Source organism: Sabethes cyaneus, chromosome 3, assembly GCF_943734655.1.
Source record: "Sabethes cyaneus chromosome 3, idSabCyanKW18_F2, whole genome shotgun sequence".
NCBI lineage: Eukaryota > Metazoa > Arthropoda > Insecta > Diptera > Culicidae > Sabethes > Sabethes cyaneus.
This window is the reverse complement of record NC_071355.1, coordinates 222,963,277-222,984,309: the sequence shown is the minus strand read 5'-3', so window position 1 is coordinate 222,984,309 and position 21,033 is coordinate 222,963,277. Positions and strand designations below refer to the sequence as shown.

At 40.4% G+C, this 21,033-nt stretch overlaps 2 protein-coding genes across 3 annotated transcripts in view; both read right to left on the bottom strand.

Annotated features, from left to right (window-relative positions):
- The window catches only part of LOC128741588 (aryl hydrocarbon receptor nuclear translocator homolog), a 302,538-nt gene extending 288,121 nt beyond the window's left edge, over positions 1 to 14,417 (bottom strand). For both annotated transcript variants that reach the window (XM_053837521.1, XM_053837522.1), the window contains exon 1: positions 14,226 to 14,417. In XM_053837521.1, the coding sequence (XP_053693496.1) occupies positions 14,226 to 14,259 (34 nt within the window). In that variant the 5' untranslated portion in view covers positions 14,260 to 14,417. The remainder of the gene's footprint in view (positions 1 to 14,225) is intronic.
- A 2,450-nt stretch (positions 14,418 to 16,867) lies between these two features.
- Positions 16,868 to 20,835, bottom strand: LOC128743718 (centrosomal protein of 104 kDa). The gene is made up of 10 exons (XM_053840347.1): positions 20,796 to 20,835; positions 20,536 to 20,703; positions 19,829 to 20,278; positions 18,990 to 19,608; positions 18,546 to 18,911; positions 18,002 to 18,485; positions 17,426 to 17,949; positions 17,224 to 17,366; positions 17,064 to 17,165; positions 16,868 to 17,001 (listed from the first exon to the last, which is right to left on the bottom strand). The coding sequence occupies exons 1-10, from the start codon at positions 20,833 to 20,835 to the stop codon at positions 16,868 to 16,870; spliced, it is 3,030 nt and encodes a 1,009-aa protein (XP_053696322.1).
- Positions 20,836 to 21,033: the final 198 nt, after the last annotated feature.

Sequence of the window (21,033 nt, the reverse complement as noted above, 5' to 3'; positions counted from 1 at the left end):
CGAGTCATCTACAGGGATACCTCAATATAAGACAACCTCGTTAGAAAACAACCTCGATATAAGACAATTCGATATAAGACAATTTTTACCTCGATATAATACAAATTCCTTTGACATAGTTAGTAAAGATACCAGAGCTTATTTTCCATTTCAAAATCGGTACCATGAAGATGTTCATTATTTCAAAATAACCCTAAAAATTGTAAAAAACTAGTAGCTCAAACAATAATAAATACACTCAAGTCGCTTTTTACGCGAAGGATACGTCCCGCGTAAATCAAAACCGCGTAAATTTCGAAAATCGCGTAAAAAAACCGCGTTAATTCCGAAATTCGCGTAAAAAACCGCATAAATTCCGAAAATCGCGTAAATTCCGAAATTTGCGTAAAAACCGCGTAAATTCCAAAATTCACGTAAAAAAACCAAAATTTCGCGTAAAAAAAACTTTGTGGATTTCAACACTACGCGAAAAAAAAGACGTTTCGAGCACATCCGCGTTAATTCCGAAATTCGCGTAAAAACCGCGTAAATTCCGAAAATCGCGTAAAAAACCGCGTTAATTCCGAAAATCGCGTAAAAAACCGCGCAAATTCCGACATTCGCGTAAAAAACCGCGTAAATTCCGAAATTTGCGTAAAAAACCGCGTAAATTCCAAAATTCACGTAAAAAAAAACAAAATTTCGCGTAAAAAAACTTTGTGGATTCCAACACTACGCGAAAAAATAGACGTTTTGAGCACATCCGCGTAAATTCCGAAAATCGTGTAAAAAAACGCGTTAATTCCGAAATTCGCGTAAAAAAACCGCGTAAATTCCGAAATTCGCGTAAAAAAGCCGCGTAAATTCCGAAATTCGCGTAAAAAACCGCGTAAATTCCGAAATTCTCGTGAAACTAGTTGTGTAAAAAAACCGCGTGAAAAACGCGTAAAAAGCGACTTCAGTGTAGTTCAGAAAACGTAAACACAGAACAAAATTGTCGACCGCTAGTACATTTTTTTTTTTGAAAAAATCATGTTTCGATATAAGACAACGTTTTGAAATTATAAATTGTCTGTATTGCGTTGGATTCCTCTATTCCTGGTACAGTGGACCACGTTCGTTTGAACGATTCCTCATGCAAACTGACGGGGTTAGCTTTTAATTTGAACAACTGGTAACCCTAAATATACTGGAACTAGTGTGAACTGGCTGCCCTACTCTTTGTTATTGTTTTGGTGGTTTGATTCAATTGGCAGTTGCAAGCAGCGAATATTTCATTGTCCGATCGGATTTCTGCCATAATCGTTGGGAAAACGCAATGTAAAACAGATTAAACACGCTAGATCTTACAAACAAATCGTGTTTATGTGCATTGTCTGCATAAGCAAATGATGTCATATTGAAAATGACATTTGAACCATTTTTAATTTGCACGTCGTGCAAACTAACGGAGTTCAAATTAAAAAGTGTTCAGATTAAAAACGGTCAAACGAACGGGGGTCCACGGTACTGGTGGGGTTTGCCAAAAATAATCCGTTTGAATACGGCAAATGCACATGTGTCTTTTGTAAGAACTGCTTTAGTTTGAAGGACTGTCGACGTGGTTAGCGTTTAGGATATTATCAGTTTCATGCGGGGTGTTTGCTCCTTGATCTAACATTTTACAAAGGGCAAAGTAAGCCCGAATTTCAATTTAAATTCAATTTTACTCGTGTTGTTGTCGGCGCTAACTAAAGATCCCAAATATATGAACTCATTAATCACTAGAAGTTCAATAGTTGTCAATAGTCACTACCCAAGCAAGGTGAATGGTGTCTTGAGGCCTTGAGAGTGTCTCCGAAACGTGCACGTATCACTCGTTCCAGGGTACCTCGTGTCAGACAATTCAGTTTATCCGGAAACCAGGCTTGCCATTTCCTCACTCATTGTGCAAAAAATGAAACTTTTTTCATTCACGCAATGAGCAGAACTGCTGCCACAAATGAGAAATACATCCACGCAATGAGAAACAGACCAAAAATAAAGAGAAATATAAACAAACTTTAGATTCTCATTGTGCGAAAAATGAGAAACTTTCGAAATCGCTCGTACTGCAGCAGGCAACGGCACGGGAATTACAATGTTGCCATATCTATCATCCACCATCGTCATATGCAACATTTTTTGCACTGTTGCCGCTGCGAGAAGTCTAAACAGTTTTTTTTGTGCCATATCATGAGCAGCCAAAAAGTGTATTAACACTTTGTTGCTCAGTTTATTCCTCAATGAGAAGAACAATGAGCAGGTTGCTGAGCAATCGCGATCAGTAAAAATAAGAAAAGTTCAAACAAAACGGAGCAACATAAATCGCGACTGAGTAAAGTGTGAATTTTTCTCTTCTCTTTTTTTATTCTGAGGAGGAATCATCCCTGCCGGAAACCATGGAAACCAATACGGATGAAGAGAGACGACGTAACATTATTTGAGAGAGCACCTTGTGGGACGCGTTAAGCAGCGTAATACCAAGGTAATTACCTCAGAGGAACCTCGTTCGTAAATATCAAAAGAAGCGAGCCATGGATGCTACCTTGCGGAGCTCTCGATGAAATGGAAAAGCAACCAGATTAAATTAGATTATATTTCAACGATTAGATCATATATTAACTCATAAACTTCGAAGAATCATCTATCAATATCGTTGCTCCATACGACACACAATTTTCACGAGAGCAGCAAGCTTTTGAGTGTCCAAGATAAACTAATATTAAAGTGCAAAACAGCAGAGGTAATCTACCGGCCACTAGTTTCAAGTTTGACGGTCACCTATTGCTCGTCAGATCCAATGATCCACCCGAGCACCCGACGTTCGCAGATGCTCTTCGAGCATTGTCTACGTCTCATTTTCGTAGAGGACAACCGGTCCAACTGGCGTTTCATAAGGTGCACTTTGTATGGAGACAGAGATGATTCGACCGGAAATACTTGTGGAGACTAATGTCTTCTAATATTCGTGATGTTGCCTTCGGTTACCGGATAACCAAGATATAGAAGATAAGTCGTCGACTACCACAAGTTCGTCTCCGCCAGGATATACTTTGTTTTACACCAATCCAATTCTCTCAGCTTCGTGTTTTAGTTTAGTGTACTGTTCTTTTATCACCTCAAAGGTTCTGCCAATAGCATCCACCTCATTAAATTGATTAAAAATCGTACTCCACATTTAGATCGCCGCTCACCTTATACCAGGTGCACATTTTTTGATGAAAACCCACGTTTATTATATTTCCCATCTCTCTGGTAATTTTTGGATGCCACGCCAAAAAAAAATTTCCTGTTTAGAGGAAAAACCATTTATCAAGCGATTTTCCCACATTCGTGATAACTGAAGTGCTGCTCAGCAAGTGCGGGCCCTATCGATGCAAACAGGAGGCACTCTAAAGGAGCCAAGTCTGGTGAATAAGCCGCAGGTGAAAAAACTCAACCAAATAACTGAAGTTTTTGGAGCGTCTTAGTAGAATACGAAACCTGAAATTAAAACCTTTCTAAATTGAATTCTACTAATTATTCATTCCCGAGAAATACATATTTCTCTTACGAGTCGTAAGTAAGTTACGACTATTGTGTGTTGGAACACACGGTTTGAAAACAAACACTGATGAAGCCTGCAAGTCGAACACAGTTCGAAAACAGACACTGATGACACCTGCAAGTTGTAGGCGAAATACGTATCTGTCAGGATCAAATATTAATAGTAGAATTCATTTGGAAAGTTTTCTTGTTTTCTATAATTTCAGGTCAACCAAATGACCTAATCGTGTGGCAAAGTGTGACGGAGCATTATCATGCAGTAAAATCACTTTGTGTTGCCTTTTTTGGGAAACCAGTCGTTTTGTTGGTAGTGTTCAGTATTAATGGTTTCGGCAGATTTAAGTAGCTTATACCTAGTAGTAACATCTTCTAGGACAAGCTTGTGGAAGTCCCTTACGAGACACGAATGGCTACCTAGTATTTGTCATATAGCACTGAGCCCTAGTTATGGTAACCTTTAGTCTGATCAGTTTCCCCGGAGGCTATTTTCGTTCATAATTTGCATAGATCTTGTCGGTTTACACTATCATATGCAGCTTTGAAGTCCCAGCTGACGCTTGGGGACTCGCAATACGGTATTTCTGGAGGATAGGTCGCAAGGTCTCAAGATTTGGTCCGTTATAGACCGATCTTCCATGAAGCCGGCCCAATAATTTCTCACTAATCTATATGCTAGCGGATACACTCGATAGATGATGACGTGCGGATGCTCTTTGTACTCGTGTGTTCTCACAATCCAGCTTGTCGTCTTTTTAGTACACAGAGCAAGTCCCCAGCAAATTGACAGTTAATAGATACAATTGATCATCTCATTTTAATTTTTGCTGAGGAAAAATTAATAAACAAAAAAGGACAGACCTATTTTACAACGAGAAAAACAAAATTCATTCGGGAACAAAACTGATTCAGTACACCAAAAATTCCTAACCTAAAACGAATGAAAGTTAGACAACCTATAGCGCTAGCCCTTATTCTTCTATCCGGTAATTAACTTGCACTTCAATGCCGTCGTAGGAGGTGCGGCGGCGGCGGGCGCCTCAATAATTGTATGCTAGCGATTACTCACAGCACAGCTACTAACCTGAGGCAATCAGTGCATGCATTCAAATACTTCAATAGCTTTCAAATCACGTCCCCGTTTTCCGACCCAAAGCCCCAAAACGAAACAATTACATTCGAATGCATCACATTCGGATTAGCAATGAATTTAATTAAAGTTAATTATTGGCCGACAGCACCGAGACCGCGTCATCTGCTGATGCAAATTCAACCAGCAACGCCGCTGCTAATGCAACAGTTAAATTTAAATCAAATTTAGGACTTCTGTGCGGTATAAATCGACGCCGATTGAAGCCGCACCGGTCGGTGCTGAGTGGCCGGGCTAGGTGGCTAGCCGTATAGTTTCTCTAACTTGAGCAGACCGACTGACACTTTCACGACCTGCGACAAAAACAAACACGCCTTAGCTGCAAATTGATCAGCACGAACCAGTTCCACCTGTGGTGGAACGATTGTGGGTGTCTGCATCCCAGGAAAAGTCACCAACCAACCAGCGGAATTTTAAAGCTGAATGAAGCTGAAGTCTTTTTACCTGACATACCCTAGCTGTATGTTGGCCGAAGCCGCTATGGGTGGAAAAATAATTTCATATGCAGTTCAATATAGAAATGTTGATTGAACGTGTTTCCATGTTTTTACTATGAACACTTTTCCTCCCTGCTGCTCTAGCGTTGCTGGTTCCTTTTCCATCCACCCCCTGAGCGAGGAAGACATGTCTGAATCGGCGCGTGACAACTGATTCCAGGTTTGGCACTCCAACGCCGTACGGAATGGGGTAGACCACGTCCACTCGTCGTCGCATTCGACCCGGTATACACAGGGTACATACATGATTGGAATCATAATGAAAATCAGGTTGCTCGGGATGGCTACCCAGTAAAGCTTCGCACCGTTGTTGGTTGCAGCAAACATCGTTTTGCACACTGAAATTTCGTTCGAGAACTTGAAAGATCGACTGACACATGTTCTCCAGTCCAGTTCTTTTGTCGATAATGCTGCCAATTTTCCTATAACTAAAATAGTGCAGATTAAATTTGTCATGTGCTCATAATAATACCTTCAGATGGACTCAGTCATGTTTTGAAATCGATATAGAATTCGCCAATGTTAGAAACTTCAAAACCGAGCTTCGTCCGAGTTAGTTTTTCTCACTTAATATGTGTGGCATGTTTTGTTTTTCTTACTTTTTTTTCGATACGGGAACTGATCTGTGCGACCTGGTTTCGGGCACGTCACGTTGTTCTTTTCCCTCGCTCCAGAAGCCGCTATCTAGCGGCGAAAAATTATCGATTTCATTAAATTTCCAGGCAGGAACGGGGCAGGATCATCATCTGGGACGATACCTACACGTTCCGACCGAAAAAAAGTGAGAAGCGACCGCACGTTTCAATCCCGATGCATCGACGCCAGGTTCAACCTCCTGCGGACGTGGTGAAGTCAAGCCGGGTGGCGACGAATCGAAATGTGGTTCAAGGTCAGGTACGGAACCGTTCGTCCTCGCGACGTGCCCTCCTCTCGACCGAACCGATACCTATCTAGTTAGTTAGTTGGTTGGAAGTCAATTTTTATTTTGCTGTCATGCTTCACTCACATTCACATTCAGCACGCGGCGGTCGATGGTCCACGTCCGCGAAGTCTGGAACTGTGCCGGTTCTCCACTACTCCGGTCTGACGACGGCCGAGTCATTGGCGTGTGTACTCCGAAACGGAAGAATGAAAGCGAGAGCACATGCAACTCTTATTAACAGATAGCAGGAAGGGTGACGCGTGAACGGCGGCGGGTAGTGTCGTCAGACGGTGCGTGCATACGGACAATGTACGTGTGGTCACGCTTGCACACCGGAGGAACGGATTGATTTTTTATTCATTCATACTTTCAAACAATAATAATAGATATATCTGAAATCTTTCGGAACGATGGCGTCCGAAATGCCGTGCCTGCTGAAGCTATGTCCGTTATTTGGCTTTGAATTTGTTGAACATATTTCTCCTAGGTACTAGGAGAATCAAACGGGATGCAATGTAACAAGGTTTTAAGGCTTGTTTCCAGGTGAAACAAAGCCTAACATGGAAGAAGAAATTGTCACCAATGCAAAATCTTTTTATACATGAGGAACGCGCTATACTGGTTGAGCTAATTTCGCACTGCTCTGAAATTCTCCTTCTAAAATTGCGTTCCAAAATCAGCCACTCTTTTCAATAACGCTTTCTTGTACAAAACATATGACATGATATGATATATTATAACAATATTGGGATAAGCCGACCTTTTTCTAGGTGTTAACACTACCGTACTGTTGTTTTTTGTACTCGTCCTACCGAATATAAATTCAATTCAAACGAAATACTCTATAATAAAGTTCTTGTACTTAGTCCTTTTCAGGTACATTTCCATCATTGGCTTCATTTATAAATTGATTCGAAAACGATATGTTACTTTACAAATAAATTAGGACCATTCTGTTGCATCTGCTTGGCCGTGTGTCTTTATTTGAAATATTCTCTCCTTCGTACTGACGGCAAACACAACGTGTATTTATAATAACAATGATAATAAATAATACAGTTTTAAAATTCAAAAAATCGAAAGGTTAAAACACAAGACTAAAGCACATTGATCAAGTCGTACGATGAGCAACGTAAAAGCTTATGGTAATCGCTTTATCATTTCGCACTCATAATACGGTCCACACCACAATCAGCAAACTTTAATAACTGAATTATAGGCATATACCGTTGCGCCCTGCAAACAAAAAACCTGCGGACAATTTCGCACATGACAAATGTGTATGTTAACGAACATTTCACCTTCACTTCGGTAGACCAAGCCGGCCGAGCCGGCCAGTCGGGCGGCCAATCGGCTCGACTCTTCGTGAGGTCCCTGGCAGATAAATTAAAAACTACTCCCATTACCTGTGTGTGTATCGTCGTGCACCTCATAAATAATAAAAATTGCGTTTCCCCCTGTGTCGTTCCTCATCCGACATCGCATCGGCAAGGGCGGAAAGTGCGGCCGCCTCTGAACCTAGCTAGAAGCAACAGTCCAGAACCTGGCCGGCTCCATCCACCAAACGAACCGCACTGAGTTCGAACATTCAAATGTGGAAAGAAAAAAAAAACACAAAAAACGTGAGCACTAGTTTTCGGAAACGCTGCCAGGAACCGCAAAAGAGCACCCAACCAGCCAGCCAGCGTGGTATCAAGATCAATTATTTTGATAAAAACAGAGCCTGACACTTTTTTAATTTATTGTTCCCCCCGTTTATCGGACTTGGGTCACTCAGAGTAGAGCGGCCAGCAGAGGGGTGATGGCGAAAAAAAGAACAGTAACAATGTTCCGCTTGGTGCCAAAAATTTACCTGTGCATGTTATAACGATACACATTATGCTAATAATTTGCACAATACCAAACTAAATTTTATATCTTCTCCTATGCCGTCCGGTATGGAAGATTGTTTCAGTGCGGGTCAGAAAGCTTGATCGGGTTGATTTTTTAATCAATGAAATGTGTATATTATTTACCGGAATTCATTCTTTTATAAATGATGGGCTGCAATTTCAATTTCAAATAAATTTTAAGATTTATTTCAGAATTATAAGTAACTTTTATGAGGCTAGCTTTCGAATATTTATTACAGTTAAAAAAAATTATTTATATTTTTAATTGATTGTGAACTATCTTTTTAGGCATCCAAAAATTTTTAACTGAACACATGTTTTAAGTTTAGTCCAGCGAAAAGCTGCTCTTTGTAACATATTTATTGCTGTTGCAGTTGAAAACTGTAGTAATCGACTCGCGACATTCGGTTTCATTCTTGTTCTGTGTGTCGCAACTACGTCGCACGTGGTGCGCTGTATAGCGCATCAATGTGCGATCACAGCGCACCACGTGCGACGTAGTTGCGACACACAGAACAAGAATAAAAGCGAATGTCGCGAGTCGATTATTACGGTTTTCAACTGCAACAGCAATAAGCTACAAAATAAAAGAAACGAATTAGAACCCAGCCCATTAACACACACATCTCAATTGTTTTCATTCTCTACCATATTAGCAGTGCTGCCTGATTTTAGTCACGCTCAGAAAAAAATTTATTTTTAATACTCTTCTGAAAATAAAATAGACGTTTTCAGTTTACAGTGCTCTTGCTAATTTCGTCGTTCGCTAATGCTTATAGATTTATTGATTATCCCAGGCACATCAAATCCGCATTCACTCCCAAAAGTACACTCAAGAAAATCGAAACATCAAGTTTACGTGAAAATGTAGGCAACTCTCATCCACCGCACTTTAATATAACGTTCACGTGAATTATTGGTAACGTGCATTCATACTAACCGGTTGACGTAATTTTCCCATTAACTAGCACCTGAAGTCCATATAAATTGCTGTAGCAGGAGTTTACATGATTTTTCACGTGGATGAGACGTACTGATTTATTAGTGTTTGACATTTTTTCAAAAATATCGTACAAAATGGCCTCAGAATTTTATGAAATTAGGTACAGCGACTTTGCAGGGTAGTTGTCCGGCATTCTTGCAACATGTCCTGCCCATTGTATCCGTCCAGCTTTAGCCACCTTCTGAATACTGGACTCGCCATAAAGCTGTGCGAGTTCATGGTTCATCCTCCGCCTCCATACTCCGTTCTCTTGTACACCGCCGAAGATCGTTCTTAGCACTCGTCGTTCTAAAACTCCGAGCACTCGCAGGTCCACCTCAAGCATTGTCCATGTTTCATGCCCGTAGAGAACAACCGGTCTAATAAGCGTCTTGTACAGGGTGCACTTTGTACGGGGACTTAGTCTGCTCGACCGCAATTGCATGTGGAGCCCATAGTAAACACGACTTCCGTTGATAATACGCCTCCGAATCTCACGGCTGGTATCATTGTCCGCCGTTACCAGTGAGCCAAGGTAGACAAATTCATCGACTACCTCAAACTCATCGCCGTCGATCAATATACTACTGCCAAAGCGGTGTTGTTCGGCCTCGGTTCCGCTGGCCAGCATGTACTTTGTTTTAGACGTATTTACCTTTAACCCAATCTTTTCTGCATCGCACTTTAGTCTGGTGTACTGTTCAGCCACCGCCACAGATGTTCTGCCGATAATATCCATGTCATCGGCAAAGCAGACGAATTGACTAGATTTGTTGAATATCGTGCCCCGCGTGTTGATATCCGCTCGGTTCATAACACCTTGTAGCGCCTTATGTTGAACAGCAGGCAGGAAAGACCATCACCTTGACGAAACCCTCTGTGTGATTCGAATGAACTTGACAATCCACCCGAAATCCGAACACAGCACTGTGTACCATCCATCGTAGATTTAATCAGTTTGATGAGCTTCATGGGGAAGCTGTTCTCGTTCATGATTTTCAATGGCTCTTTCCGGTCGATTGTATCATATGCGGCTTTGAAGTAAACGAATAAATGATGCGTGAGAACTCTGTATTCGATGTATGGCATGTAAGTTGTGCTTTGTTTCCTGCTTAAAACTACACTTCGTTTAATACTATTGCTGATAGCTACAGGTATCCCGTTGTATGTACTAGACTGGCAACATTCGGCGTCCAACAGTCAATTTTCGAACAAATATCGATGTTAACCATCAACTTCGTTCATGATGAAATCAAAACGAGATATAATCAGCAAAGCAACGCAAAATCTTGGCTATGACTACGCTATGGCTTGGATATGATTCTCGACTACGAAGGTAAGGTGCCGCCCCTAGCTATGTTTTGTTTATGAGTGAAGCAAGGACAGGAAATTGTTGAAGAGTGCGAGAAACAGAGTGATTTTAGACCACCCCATCGGCAGGCAACCATGTTTTCGTCGCCAACATCTCGTGTGTGCGAAAATGAAATAACTACGTTTCACTCAACTGCTAGCAGTCTGATTTGGGCCCGCTGTCAAAATTTGAGCCCGGGACATCCTCACGCTGTCACTCATTGCAGCTCGATATAGAGATGCCAATAGGGTGTTTTAGACCATTCTTCATTCACACTCACATATGGGCAGTTCCATGAGAGTAAAAGAGATCGCATACCTTCATAGTCGCGAATTGACTCCAAAAATCTCTCCAAATTTAAATTCGAACCTAAGATGACTAACTTGTTAGACCAGTGTTGTACCTCTGAGCCACCTGGAAACCATAGCAGAAGACAAGCTGGATTCCTGAGAAAATTTGTAAAATATCGATTTGCGAAACTGGTTATGTTCAGCAAAATTTTTTTCAACTGTAACCGAGGAATAAGAGAAAATGCTACCATCTGCCGGGGTGAGATTGTGCCAAAAAGTATACATTTTTGTTCTTTAGCTCGTTAACACACACCATTAAGCAACGAAGTTGACTCAAAGCATGTCAATATATACTCCAATGTTCAGTTTATAGCTGCCACAGAGATGGTTTAGTTACAAAAAACTCTAATTATACTAAATAATGCTTGAAATTTGACATAATCACAACATTCTGACATTGTGCCAAAAAACAAAATTCCTCTACTGTACTGGTATCAAGGTTTCCTCGGTCAAAGGATTCGAAGCCACAGTAATTAAGGCAAAATTTGAAATCCTTTGTTGCGAAACCACTGTTAAAACAGTGGCCGGTGGGTGGTACCAATGGCCGCGATGACGGCGTGTAAAAGCCGGAAGTACGAATATCGTTCGCAATAGGCGCGAAGTGTCTTCCAACCGCGGTGATTAAATCGGCAATCGATTAGTCCTCTGACGAGGTGACCACGATAGCGGTGGCTTGTCTCGGCCATTGGCGGACGGTTTTTATAATCCGAAATTACGGGGTTCTGTTGATTAACGGACAGAATTTCAGCTTTAGATGATTGGCGAGACACATAGAATTAATAGGCATATCGCTCAATCGCTCAAACTCGGGCACTATAAGATTCTTATTCTTCCGGTAATACTCTAAGACCACGAAGTGTGTACGTTGAAAGAGCGACCGACGAGCTCTTGTTGTTTTGGATGTAGGATCTTGCGTTCAATTCTTGGTGGCATATTAAAAGGAGTGTGACGCAGCCGCGTGTACCACAAAATTTCCCAAATATATAGGTTGGCCACGTAGCAAAGATGCCGGATGAGAGATCAGCGAAAACAATATTCAGCAGCAAACCCGACAAAGGCCGCCGACTTCGAGAGATACCCCGTACACTTTGGATACGTGGAACGTGCTGCTCGAGCCAAAGATGCTGATACCTGATACACTTTGGATAAGCGCTACTAGAATAGCACGTATTAGGGGTGATTGAAGAAAAGACAGTGTGTGAGAAGACTCCTGAATTGGGCCTAGATAAGCGGATGCTTTCAGTTATTTTCACACTTGGCAGCAACACAATCGAAAATACGTAAAGAATTGTAAGCAACCAACCGATACAACTGATGGTTTACTTTCAGAACATCAAATTAGTCTAGAATTAATGTTTAAACAATAAAATCGGTTGAAGAGAGACGATTTTTACACTACAATGAAATGGTTTACTTTCAGGACATCAACATTAGTCGAAACCAATAATGTCTGATAGCAAGCCGTCAACTGGGATTTATCTTTAAAATTTAGTTTTTGGATCGAATCTTATTTTTTCACATTTTATCTTTTTTTACAATCTAGACGGCAGGATTCGCAGCTTCCATCAATGACGGCATGGAGTAGCTGCTTCTTCCTTCTGGCTTCAAGCGCTTGAAGCACACGCTTCGTTGGCAACTTCTCCGGGGTGCACGGATTATTTGTTTCGTCGTCCACTTCGTCTTCACTTGTGCTTCCGTACTGTTTTAGGTAGTTCAAAGCCATTTTATAGACTCACTAACACGAGTTAATTCACAACGAATGGACGTTAGCCAAATTTGCTCCCGAATTGTAAACTTTACTTGTGTTTATAAATGAAAAACTGGCTACTGCGTTAAAAACGTCCGGCGGAGGGAATTTGGCCACATCTATCTCTGTTTGAACTCAACGGTGTGGTTTCGGCGTGTATGAGGGGTAATATGCACATTAAACAGGTTGTCATTACCGCGTAAAACATCTTTTACAGACAAAAGTAATAAAATTGCATTTTTCTCAAGTCCATGTCGGTGGCATATTAGCCAATTTTTCATTTATGGGCAGTATAGAGTCAGTAAAATCTTTGCACTAGCCCCGTAATTGTCCTGTACTCTGTTAACTGGCTGGGAAGTCTGTCGATAAAGAAGAGTCAAATTTTCAATAAGGTTTTGCACGGGCGAGCATAACCTCACTTCTTTGACGTCTATCAGTGGTTTGTTTACATGGACTTGGAACATGGGTTAACATGTTGAAACTGAATATTGCTTAAAGCCTTAACGGCAAGTCAGAAAAGCACAAAAACTGCCACTCCAAGTAGTTTGGAGGACGACACTGCTGGATAATACGCTTCTAAAACGTTTAACTCCAATTTATGCATATCGCGTTCGCCTAACAAATGGTAAACAAACCACGAGTAGATGTCAAATAGGTGAATTGCGTTCATTCCGGTTCATTTGTGACGTCACCTTGCAAAACCTTATAGGACATTTATACCCATGGCTTTGCTGTTCGATTTTGACAACACAAAATAGGTATTTCGCTTCCAAAAATATGCTCAGTCAAATTTCGCATGCATGTTCAAAATGATGTAAATTGATGACATGACGTCGGTATGTGTTTGTAGTTTTTAGTTGTAGAATGTTTTGTAAGGTAATATTTTTATTGACGTAGGACTACGTCTCACCGCAGGGTGTCAAAAACTTACCACATCGCTTTTTAAACTCTCGTCGGGATATTTGAGTATAAAATGGTTGCAATCGTAAAAAAAATCATTCATTCATTATATTCATCTCATTTTTGACACATTTTTATCAAATTTTTCCACGGCATTGTCCTACATCGAAAGCATCCAACAATTGCCTTTATTTTAACTGATAAAATCTACTCTCGGTAAAATTATTCTTCCCCTCCAAATATGCGTCTTAAGATACAATGGAAAATTATGTAAAATGTTTCCTAAATACACGGAATAGACGGCGAATTTTAGTAATATTTGAAACGAGTAGATATGCGAAATTAAAACAAAGTGCCTCTACATTCCACTTGTGTGAAACAAAAGAAAGAATCAATGAGAGAGTGGGCATTTAATTTGGGATCTACGGAAACAAGTGTATAAAAAACTTATAGGTGCACTATATCTGGCAACTGTTTAGAAGCGCAAAACAGCTCGTAGCAAGAAGAGCTTGAAAGATACGTGAATTTGCGAAGTGGGCCGTAGAGGTAGAACAGCAACAGTACAAAAACCAGTTAGAAGTACTCTTGTTTACATAACAAAGCGGTTTGTTTTAGCTAGATTAGTACAAAACAAAAAAAAAACGCTGAGAAGGTGGAAGTGAATCCCTTCTAAATAGTACGCAAAATTCTTTGTTTAGAATCTCTAAATTATACGAATTCTAATAAACGCTTCCTATCAACGAATGACATTTTCCATACATCACCTAACACTAACCCACCGTTCACCCCTCCTAATCCAGACTTCGTGCTAAAACGTTTCATTGTGTATGTTAGCACCACATCGACCTCAAGGAGAAACATGACCAAAAAAAATCAAGAGCCTTTCCTTACCTGAAGAATACGTTTGATATGAAGCTGCCCACATAAACTATAGCACAAAAACACTACACTCCGCTCCCGTTTTCTGTATGGCAAGACAAATTATGTAGTTTATACCGATCTGCACGAGTTTTCACTAAGAAATTTCACACAAAAAATCACTAAAACTCCACCACGCACAACCCCGAGCCGAGATTCACGTCGAATCGATTTTCACGACCGTCGCGGCGACAGCGAATATCACACACGAATAGATCAGGCTATACGTCTCCGCGCGAATGTGTTTGGGATGCAATGTACACCGTCCGTATACACAGCGTGACAGCAGCACACACGCAATGTTACCCTTGTCCGTGGTCACCAACACCACTGAGCGTTGTGCTGGAGCTGGAGCTGCGATGTGCCCAATGCTTGTCACTTTCCTGCCTGTTCAATGAATGCAATGTTTACAGATTTTTAATATCGCCATCTTGTATGAACACAACAATACTACACGCGCGGAAAGCCAGATCCACACACAAAGAGGGAAACAAGAGAAACAGCAAAACAGCTTGTGTTGATGGTAGTACGTCACAGTGGTTGCGCCGTCGCCGCAAGACAATAAGGTGATCTAGATAAGAATAGTGCTGCTAGATTTTTAAAGTTTTTTGAAGAATGTTTTTAGTCAAGTTTTAATAATTCCATAAAAAAGTTAACCTGAAATTTAAGTGGCCCGATTTTGTTTAAACCTTGTGAACATTTAAAAACTTGTATTTTTCATTTAGTACTATGGATGCCCACTTCTGCGTTATTGGGGTCCCGAACAACAATGCCAGATATGCAGAGATTTGATGACCAACATTTCAATAGGACCCAAGTCCAACTTGTAAACAAGCCGAGTGAGGGTTGTTTTTTGCTGCGCCATCATACAAAAAAGAACCCTCACTCGGTTTGTTTACAAGTTAGACTTGGACCCTATTGAAATGTGGCGCAACATTTTTGTAAAACAAAAATGTGCAAAAATGTTATTGAAATCCATTAATCAACCATGTGTAAATCTTCATTATTTTAAGATAATTGAGATAATTGATAATTGAGATTTTGAGATGAAAGGCACTGAAAAATAAAAATATTTGGGCGATTATTATAAATAAATAATACCAAAAATATCAAGCGCCAAAAAAGTACGACATTATTAACCATAACTATTGATTCTAATAACCTTTCCCAGCTGAGATTCGAACATACGACGACTGGCTTGCTAGACCAGCGTCGTACCTCGATGCCATCTGGGAGATTTTAATTCGGGGGCATAATTCCGTGCACCTGGTAATAAAGTCAACAATCTATCAACAAAACATGCACATTTCCATTAATAATGTTTGAAAGTCTGAAAGAGTAGGGTAACCAACGTATTTTGGACCCCTTCAACAGCTGTACATAATTTGGACACTTACAGCAAAATCAAATGGAAGTGTCCAAATTATGTACAGCTGCTGATGGGGTCCAAAATAGGTTGGTTACCCTATACGTTCATGTATTGTTATTGAAAATATGATGCATGCTCTCCTAGGAAACCGCCACCTCTAGACCAAGTTGTTCAATAAGGTTTATTATTTCGAATAACAGCTAGTTTCTATCAAAGAAAAAATTGTAGAATCCAAAATATGTATTTTTGGGTTTATAAACGATTTAGTAGAACCAAACGGAGTTTGAATTCAGTTTAAACAATATTTTTTTCATTCAAAAATATAATACAAGTTGAACTCAACAACTGGTAATTGTAGTTTCTATCATAATTTTTCTGCGTAATGGAGACGCATGGTTTTTTTTTTCATTTAAGAAAAATTATTTGCTTGTCAAATATACTTTTGTTTCTTCTTTAGTTTCTTTAAACAATCACATCTCAAAAATTGTACAGCTTGGATTTTTGAAATGTTTTGTAAAACATCCTCAGATTTATGGAAAAAATGTATTGCTGTCACCAATTCAAAATATATATACAGCGTATTTCGACTGTTATTGATAGCGCTCAAGCCATAAAACAAAATTAGGGGAATCGGACAATCAATTACACACAACGAGGCTGGATTTCAAAAAGTTAAATTTATTAAATTCTTGTGAGGACGGGAAATACTTTCACGGTTTCGCGTTCTGGACAGAGTAACTCGGATGTTTGTTAGGGAGGAATAATTGTCAAATTCTAGTAAACAATTCACAATCAATAAAAGAAAACAATAACAAAATTGTTGGTACATTGAATTGTCAGTAGTGGAATGAGTTGTTTGTTTTTACTAAAAATTCTTGCTTAAACTTGATTAGATTTATAATTGCACTAACAGTTGGTATTAGAGCTGAGATCCTATTAAAACAGCTTTGATGTTCGAGTTTGTTCCATGAGTCAAAAATGTACTATCAGAATATTGTACGATAATCTACTTTCAAATTTGTAGTTACCACTTCTAAAGAGATTCCGTAAAGCCACGTCTAATTTTCAAAACTGTGATTTAGAACTTGCTTCTCTGTGCTGGTGCATGTCTGATTTTTGCTTGAACTTTGAAAAATCTATCTACTTTCTTCTTTTGAATCTACTAGCGAATCGGGAAAATTAGACATCTAAAGCTCGCTGACCTCGATAATCTTGGCTCACCGTTATGCTGAAATTGGTAACACAATTAAACATTAGCACGCCTTCGAGAATTTCCAAGACAGCCCGAACGGCTTAGCAAATGGCGCTTCCAGCCACCGTCCAAAGGCAAAAGTACATCATCGTGACATAGCGGGCAACGGGCAGCACCGGTGGTAAGTTCTGAATATATAACAAAAACTAGATAAGCAAAGATGGCTACACGTGTCAAATCAACAAACAACCTCGACAAAAGTCTTCCATCATATGGTATTCATAAAGATCTTTATGAACCGATTCAGTGCACCGCTCACAGGTAACATAACTCGTTTTGGCTTCGCATTCATCTGCAATGAGATTTAATAATCAGAAAAATGCTATAAAATATTTTTCGGCTGGTATTACTTATTAGATGTGCAGTAACTGCTGCTACCTCCAATATTTGACTACACTGGGGACATTTAGTTAATACTGGGCATGACTTCCAATAGTGCTTATCTAATTGCGTGGGATCTCCGTGGCATATCCAGTCGCAAAATGGACAGCGGCTAAAATTTAAAAAATAAAATTAGTTTTAACGATAGCAGATGTAACCATTCTTTCAGACATTTCATTGTCACTGCCTTCAAAGGAGTCAGAGTTTGAACTCTTTCTCGATCCGGCGCCATTTTCGGACTCTAAGAATCCCACTGTGCTGTCATAGATCATTGTTCTGGGTTGACTAAGCTTTTGTTTGGATCCCACCTCCATGTCCTTCCCATTGCAGTCTGGTTTTTCATAATAGGAACTTTCACAACGCTCCTCCCCGGACCAATGATGATGATGATGATGTCCAATGGCGTGCCCGCTTTTACTCTTGATGATTCCAGCTGAATCGGGTCGTCTTACTGGACTTAAGTTGGAATCCTGCAATTTCAATGAACTGAGTTCAGACTGCCAGCAAGAGTGTGTACTGTCGGAAAAACTAACAATTGACCGACCGACTGCACCGGCACTATCGTAACGGAGCGCCCGGCTGCGTACTTCTACTGGAGGTGAACTCTTCGAACTATTAGACATCGGTGGAGAAGAAATACCGGCAAATGAAGTTGGACCACTGAACTGTTTGTTTTCTAGCATTTCTTTTTTGCGCTGAAAACCGAAACTCTTGAAAATTTTATCTGAATATGGCCCATTATCCTACCTGCAGATCGATCTTATCAAACTCGGTGAAAAGTTGTCGATAAAGAAGGTTTCTCCGGGTGATGTCATCATCGGGAGGTAATTGCTTTCTTACAAGTCTTGGATTTACCTTGTAGACCAAAAGCAAGACACGCTCAGCTACCTTCCGGACTGATTCTGCTGGATGATGAATACCGGAGCAACCTGACTCAGAGAGTGTTCTGCACGCTAACCCGCTTTGCTTATCGCTGGATATTCCTTGACTCAACACCAACTGTTCCAACATCTGCATTCGACTTAACGCTAGGCGTGGATGAGTACCACTACCTACTGGTCTGGACAACGCCGGTGCGATCAAGTGCTGATCCCTGACTTCCTGACATGCTGCAATGCTCAAAATAGTATGTTGGGCCAACGTGTGAACTCTCGCAGAAGGATCTCCACTTTTTGATAACAGTTCGGGAAGAAGTCGATCCACCGATCGACCTACTTCACTTTGTGATACCCTGAAAAAAAGCAGTTTAATTTATTAATCACGTGTTAAGCTAAGTCCGCATTAAACTTACCGGTTTGGCACAAAATCTGTAAATAGCATCCTGACAGTTTCCGTTGCTTGACTAAACACGGAGAATACGGCATCACGTACCCCACGGTGCAACAACAGCGTGGCACTTCGACAAATTTTGTTCGGTCCTGCCGAGAGAACGTCTTCACCGTCACGCTTCAAAATACCTCTCAACCTCACAAGTCCTTCTTCTCGGTCGGTAAATTGTCGCGAGTAAATCAACTCAACCAACTCCATCCCAAAAATCAAAATAGGCAAAGCAGCTTGTCTCTTTTCTCTATCGTTCAGCTTCGAACGTACCTTACCGGAATCACTTTCAATCATTGCCGTTCCTTGACATTCTCTTAGAAAATCATTTGTATGCGCACTGTGAAACCAAAAACGAGAAGACAAGATGTTAATGCTAGAAATCTTGCTATATTGCTATTAAAATTCAGTAGCAAACCCTAGAGTAGAGATCGCTCGCTCGTCGTAGTCCTCGTAGCTGTTGCGTGGTGCACTTTTATTGCGTCGACGTAAGGAACCCGTATTGGTAGGTGAACGCATAGGACTGCGTCCTTTATGACTTAACATTGGGGAATTCGGGATGTCTTCAGGTCTGCCCAACGAATGTTGCACCTTTGCTACGTCTTGTGTTCTATTCATAGCTGCACCGCAGCTGGAGCCAGAGTTAGTTGAATTGGTAGTAGAATCAGCAGCATCTAAAAGCACGTGCTGCTTAACCGTCACTTCCGCCATTACGGGTAAAGTAGTCTCAGATAATGCACTGGCGACATCTTGTAAGCTAGGTGGTGAAGGCAACGTCGGTTTCGATGCGTACAGTTCCGAACAGGAATCGTTACTCGTTACACTTTTATCATATTGAAGCAAAATATCAATCTTCAGTTGATCAAACACCGCTTTTCTGTACATCTCAATCTGCTCTTTACGTAGTCTCGCCGTACTAAAATCTTCCTGCTGAACAGCTTGTCGCTTAGCCAGTGCATATCGCCCGAGTCGCTCCCCTGCCGTACGTAAAGCAGTCATGCAAAGCTTCAGCTTTCTGGCGTATTCAAAACGTTCGTCTGTAAAATCCAAAAGTTATTTGATTTACGAATGTTCTTCTTCTGCAAATACTTTTCTCCGTCTCCGAATTGGACATTTCGTCAGCGTCTGTTTCGAAACAAACAATGATAAACCATGCAAGTCGGAGACGAAACATGTATCTGTCCGAATAATAAATAATTGGTAAAATTAAACGAAGAAGTATAATATTTCGGAAACTCAATTGATTTTTGCGCTCACCTTGAACTGCTTGAAGTTTCAACACTTCCATCTTCCGGACAACATCGCAAATACTTTCTTCTACGTACATAGAGTATGATAAATCATCACACATCGAATTCAAAGTGCTGGTTAGTGTATCAATATTTGTTGGCGTCATGCTAAGTAGGGCCGTGTTGGATTGTATGGACGCCAGCTCGTCAGTGGATAGTTCTTCGCCTAGAATATTGATTGCCAACAAAGCAACTTGGTTGTTTTTATTGAAATTGTTTGGATAAGCAGGGCCAAGACGTAGCTTCAAATGCGAACCAACTTTTGGAGCTACCGTTACACTTTGTAACTCACGAGACGCGTAGTTGGTGTTCGAGTTGTCCGAAAGAGCTACGAAGCCCATGTATTCGAAGCTTTGGCTAGATGGTGTACTCGGTGCATTCTTGCTTGAATAGTGAATCCAAAGCTCAATGCGTTCCGCTGAAAAAATGAAGCAAGCATTTAAAAGGCTCCGCACGTGAAACGCACAACGGATTTAGAATACATATAGCGCAAACGTTTACTAAATAAATAGTTGCCACGTGTTGATCTAGTAAACAGAGGAACCAAATGCTAAACAGAACGAAACATTAAATGTTCATCGGAATGAATTTTTGTGAGTAACACATTGCGCAAAAGCATGTTTCGAGCAATGAACAAGATTTATCTTATGTCAAAGGAGATTCATCTATACTCACGGATGTAGTATTGATGGGCCAGGACTTGTATTCGCACGATTCGGGCTGGATTGAAGAACCGAAGGACAATCTCCTTCGGTGATACCGGACTAGTCGGATTTGATCGCCAACCGTGAACTGTTGGACTGTGACTGTTTAGCTCACTTGCCGGATAGTCCGAATCTTCGTCTAAAAATTTGATGAATTGACAAAAAATATATAATTATATATTGATGCAATTCAATAGTGATAATAAAAATCACTAATAACCGTTAACTTACCCGAAGCGAACACTACTTTAAAAGGAATTTTCTTGGCCATGGTTCTGTACTTAATTCGCGACAAGAATAAATTTTAATTTCAATTTTGATTTAATTCAAAATTATAAGATTATGCCGAACAATATTTACTGGAATGACAGCGAAGTTGAGTCTGTTAGCTATCTGACCCTACATCGTTTCAAATTGTGCTAAATTCAAAGCGACAATGATTGTGCAATAACGATTTTTCAATCCTCTT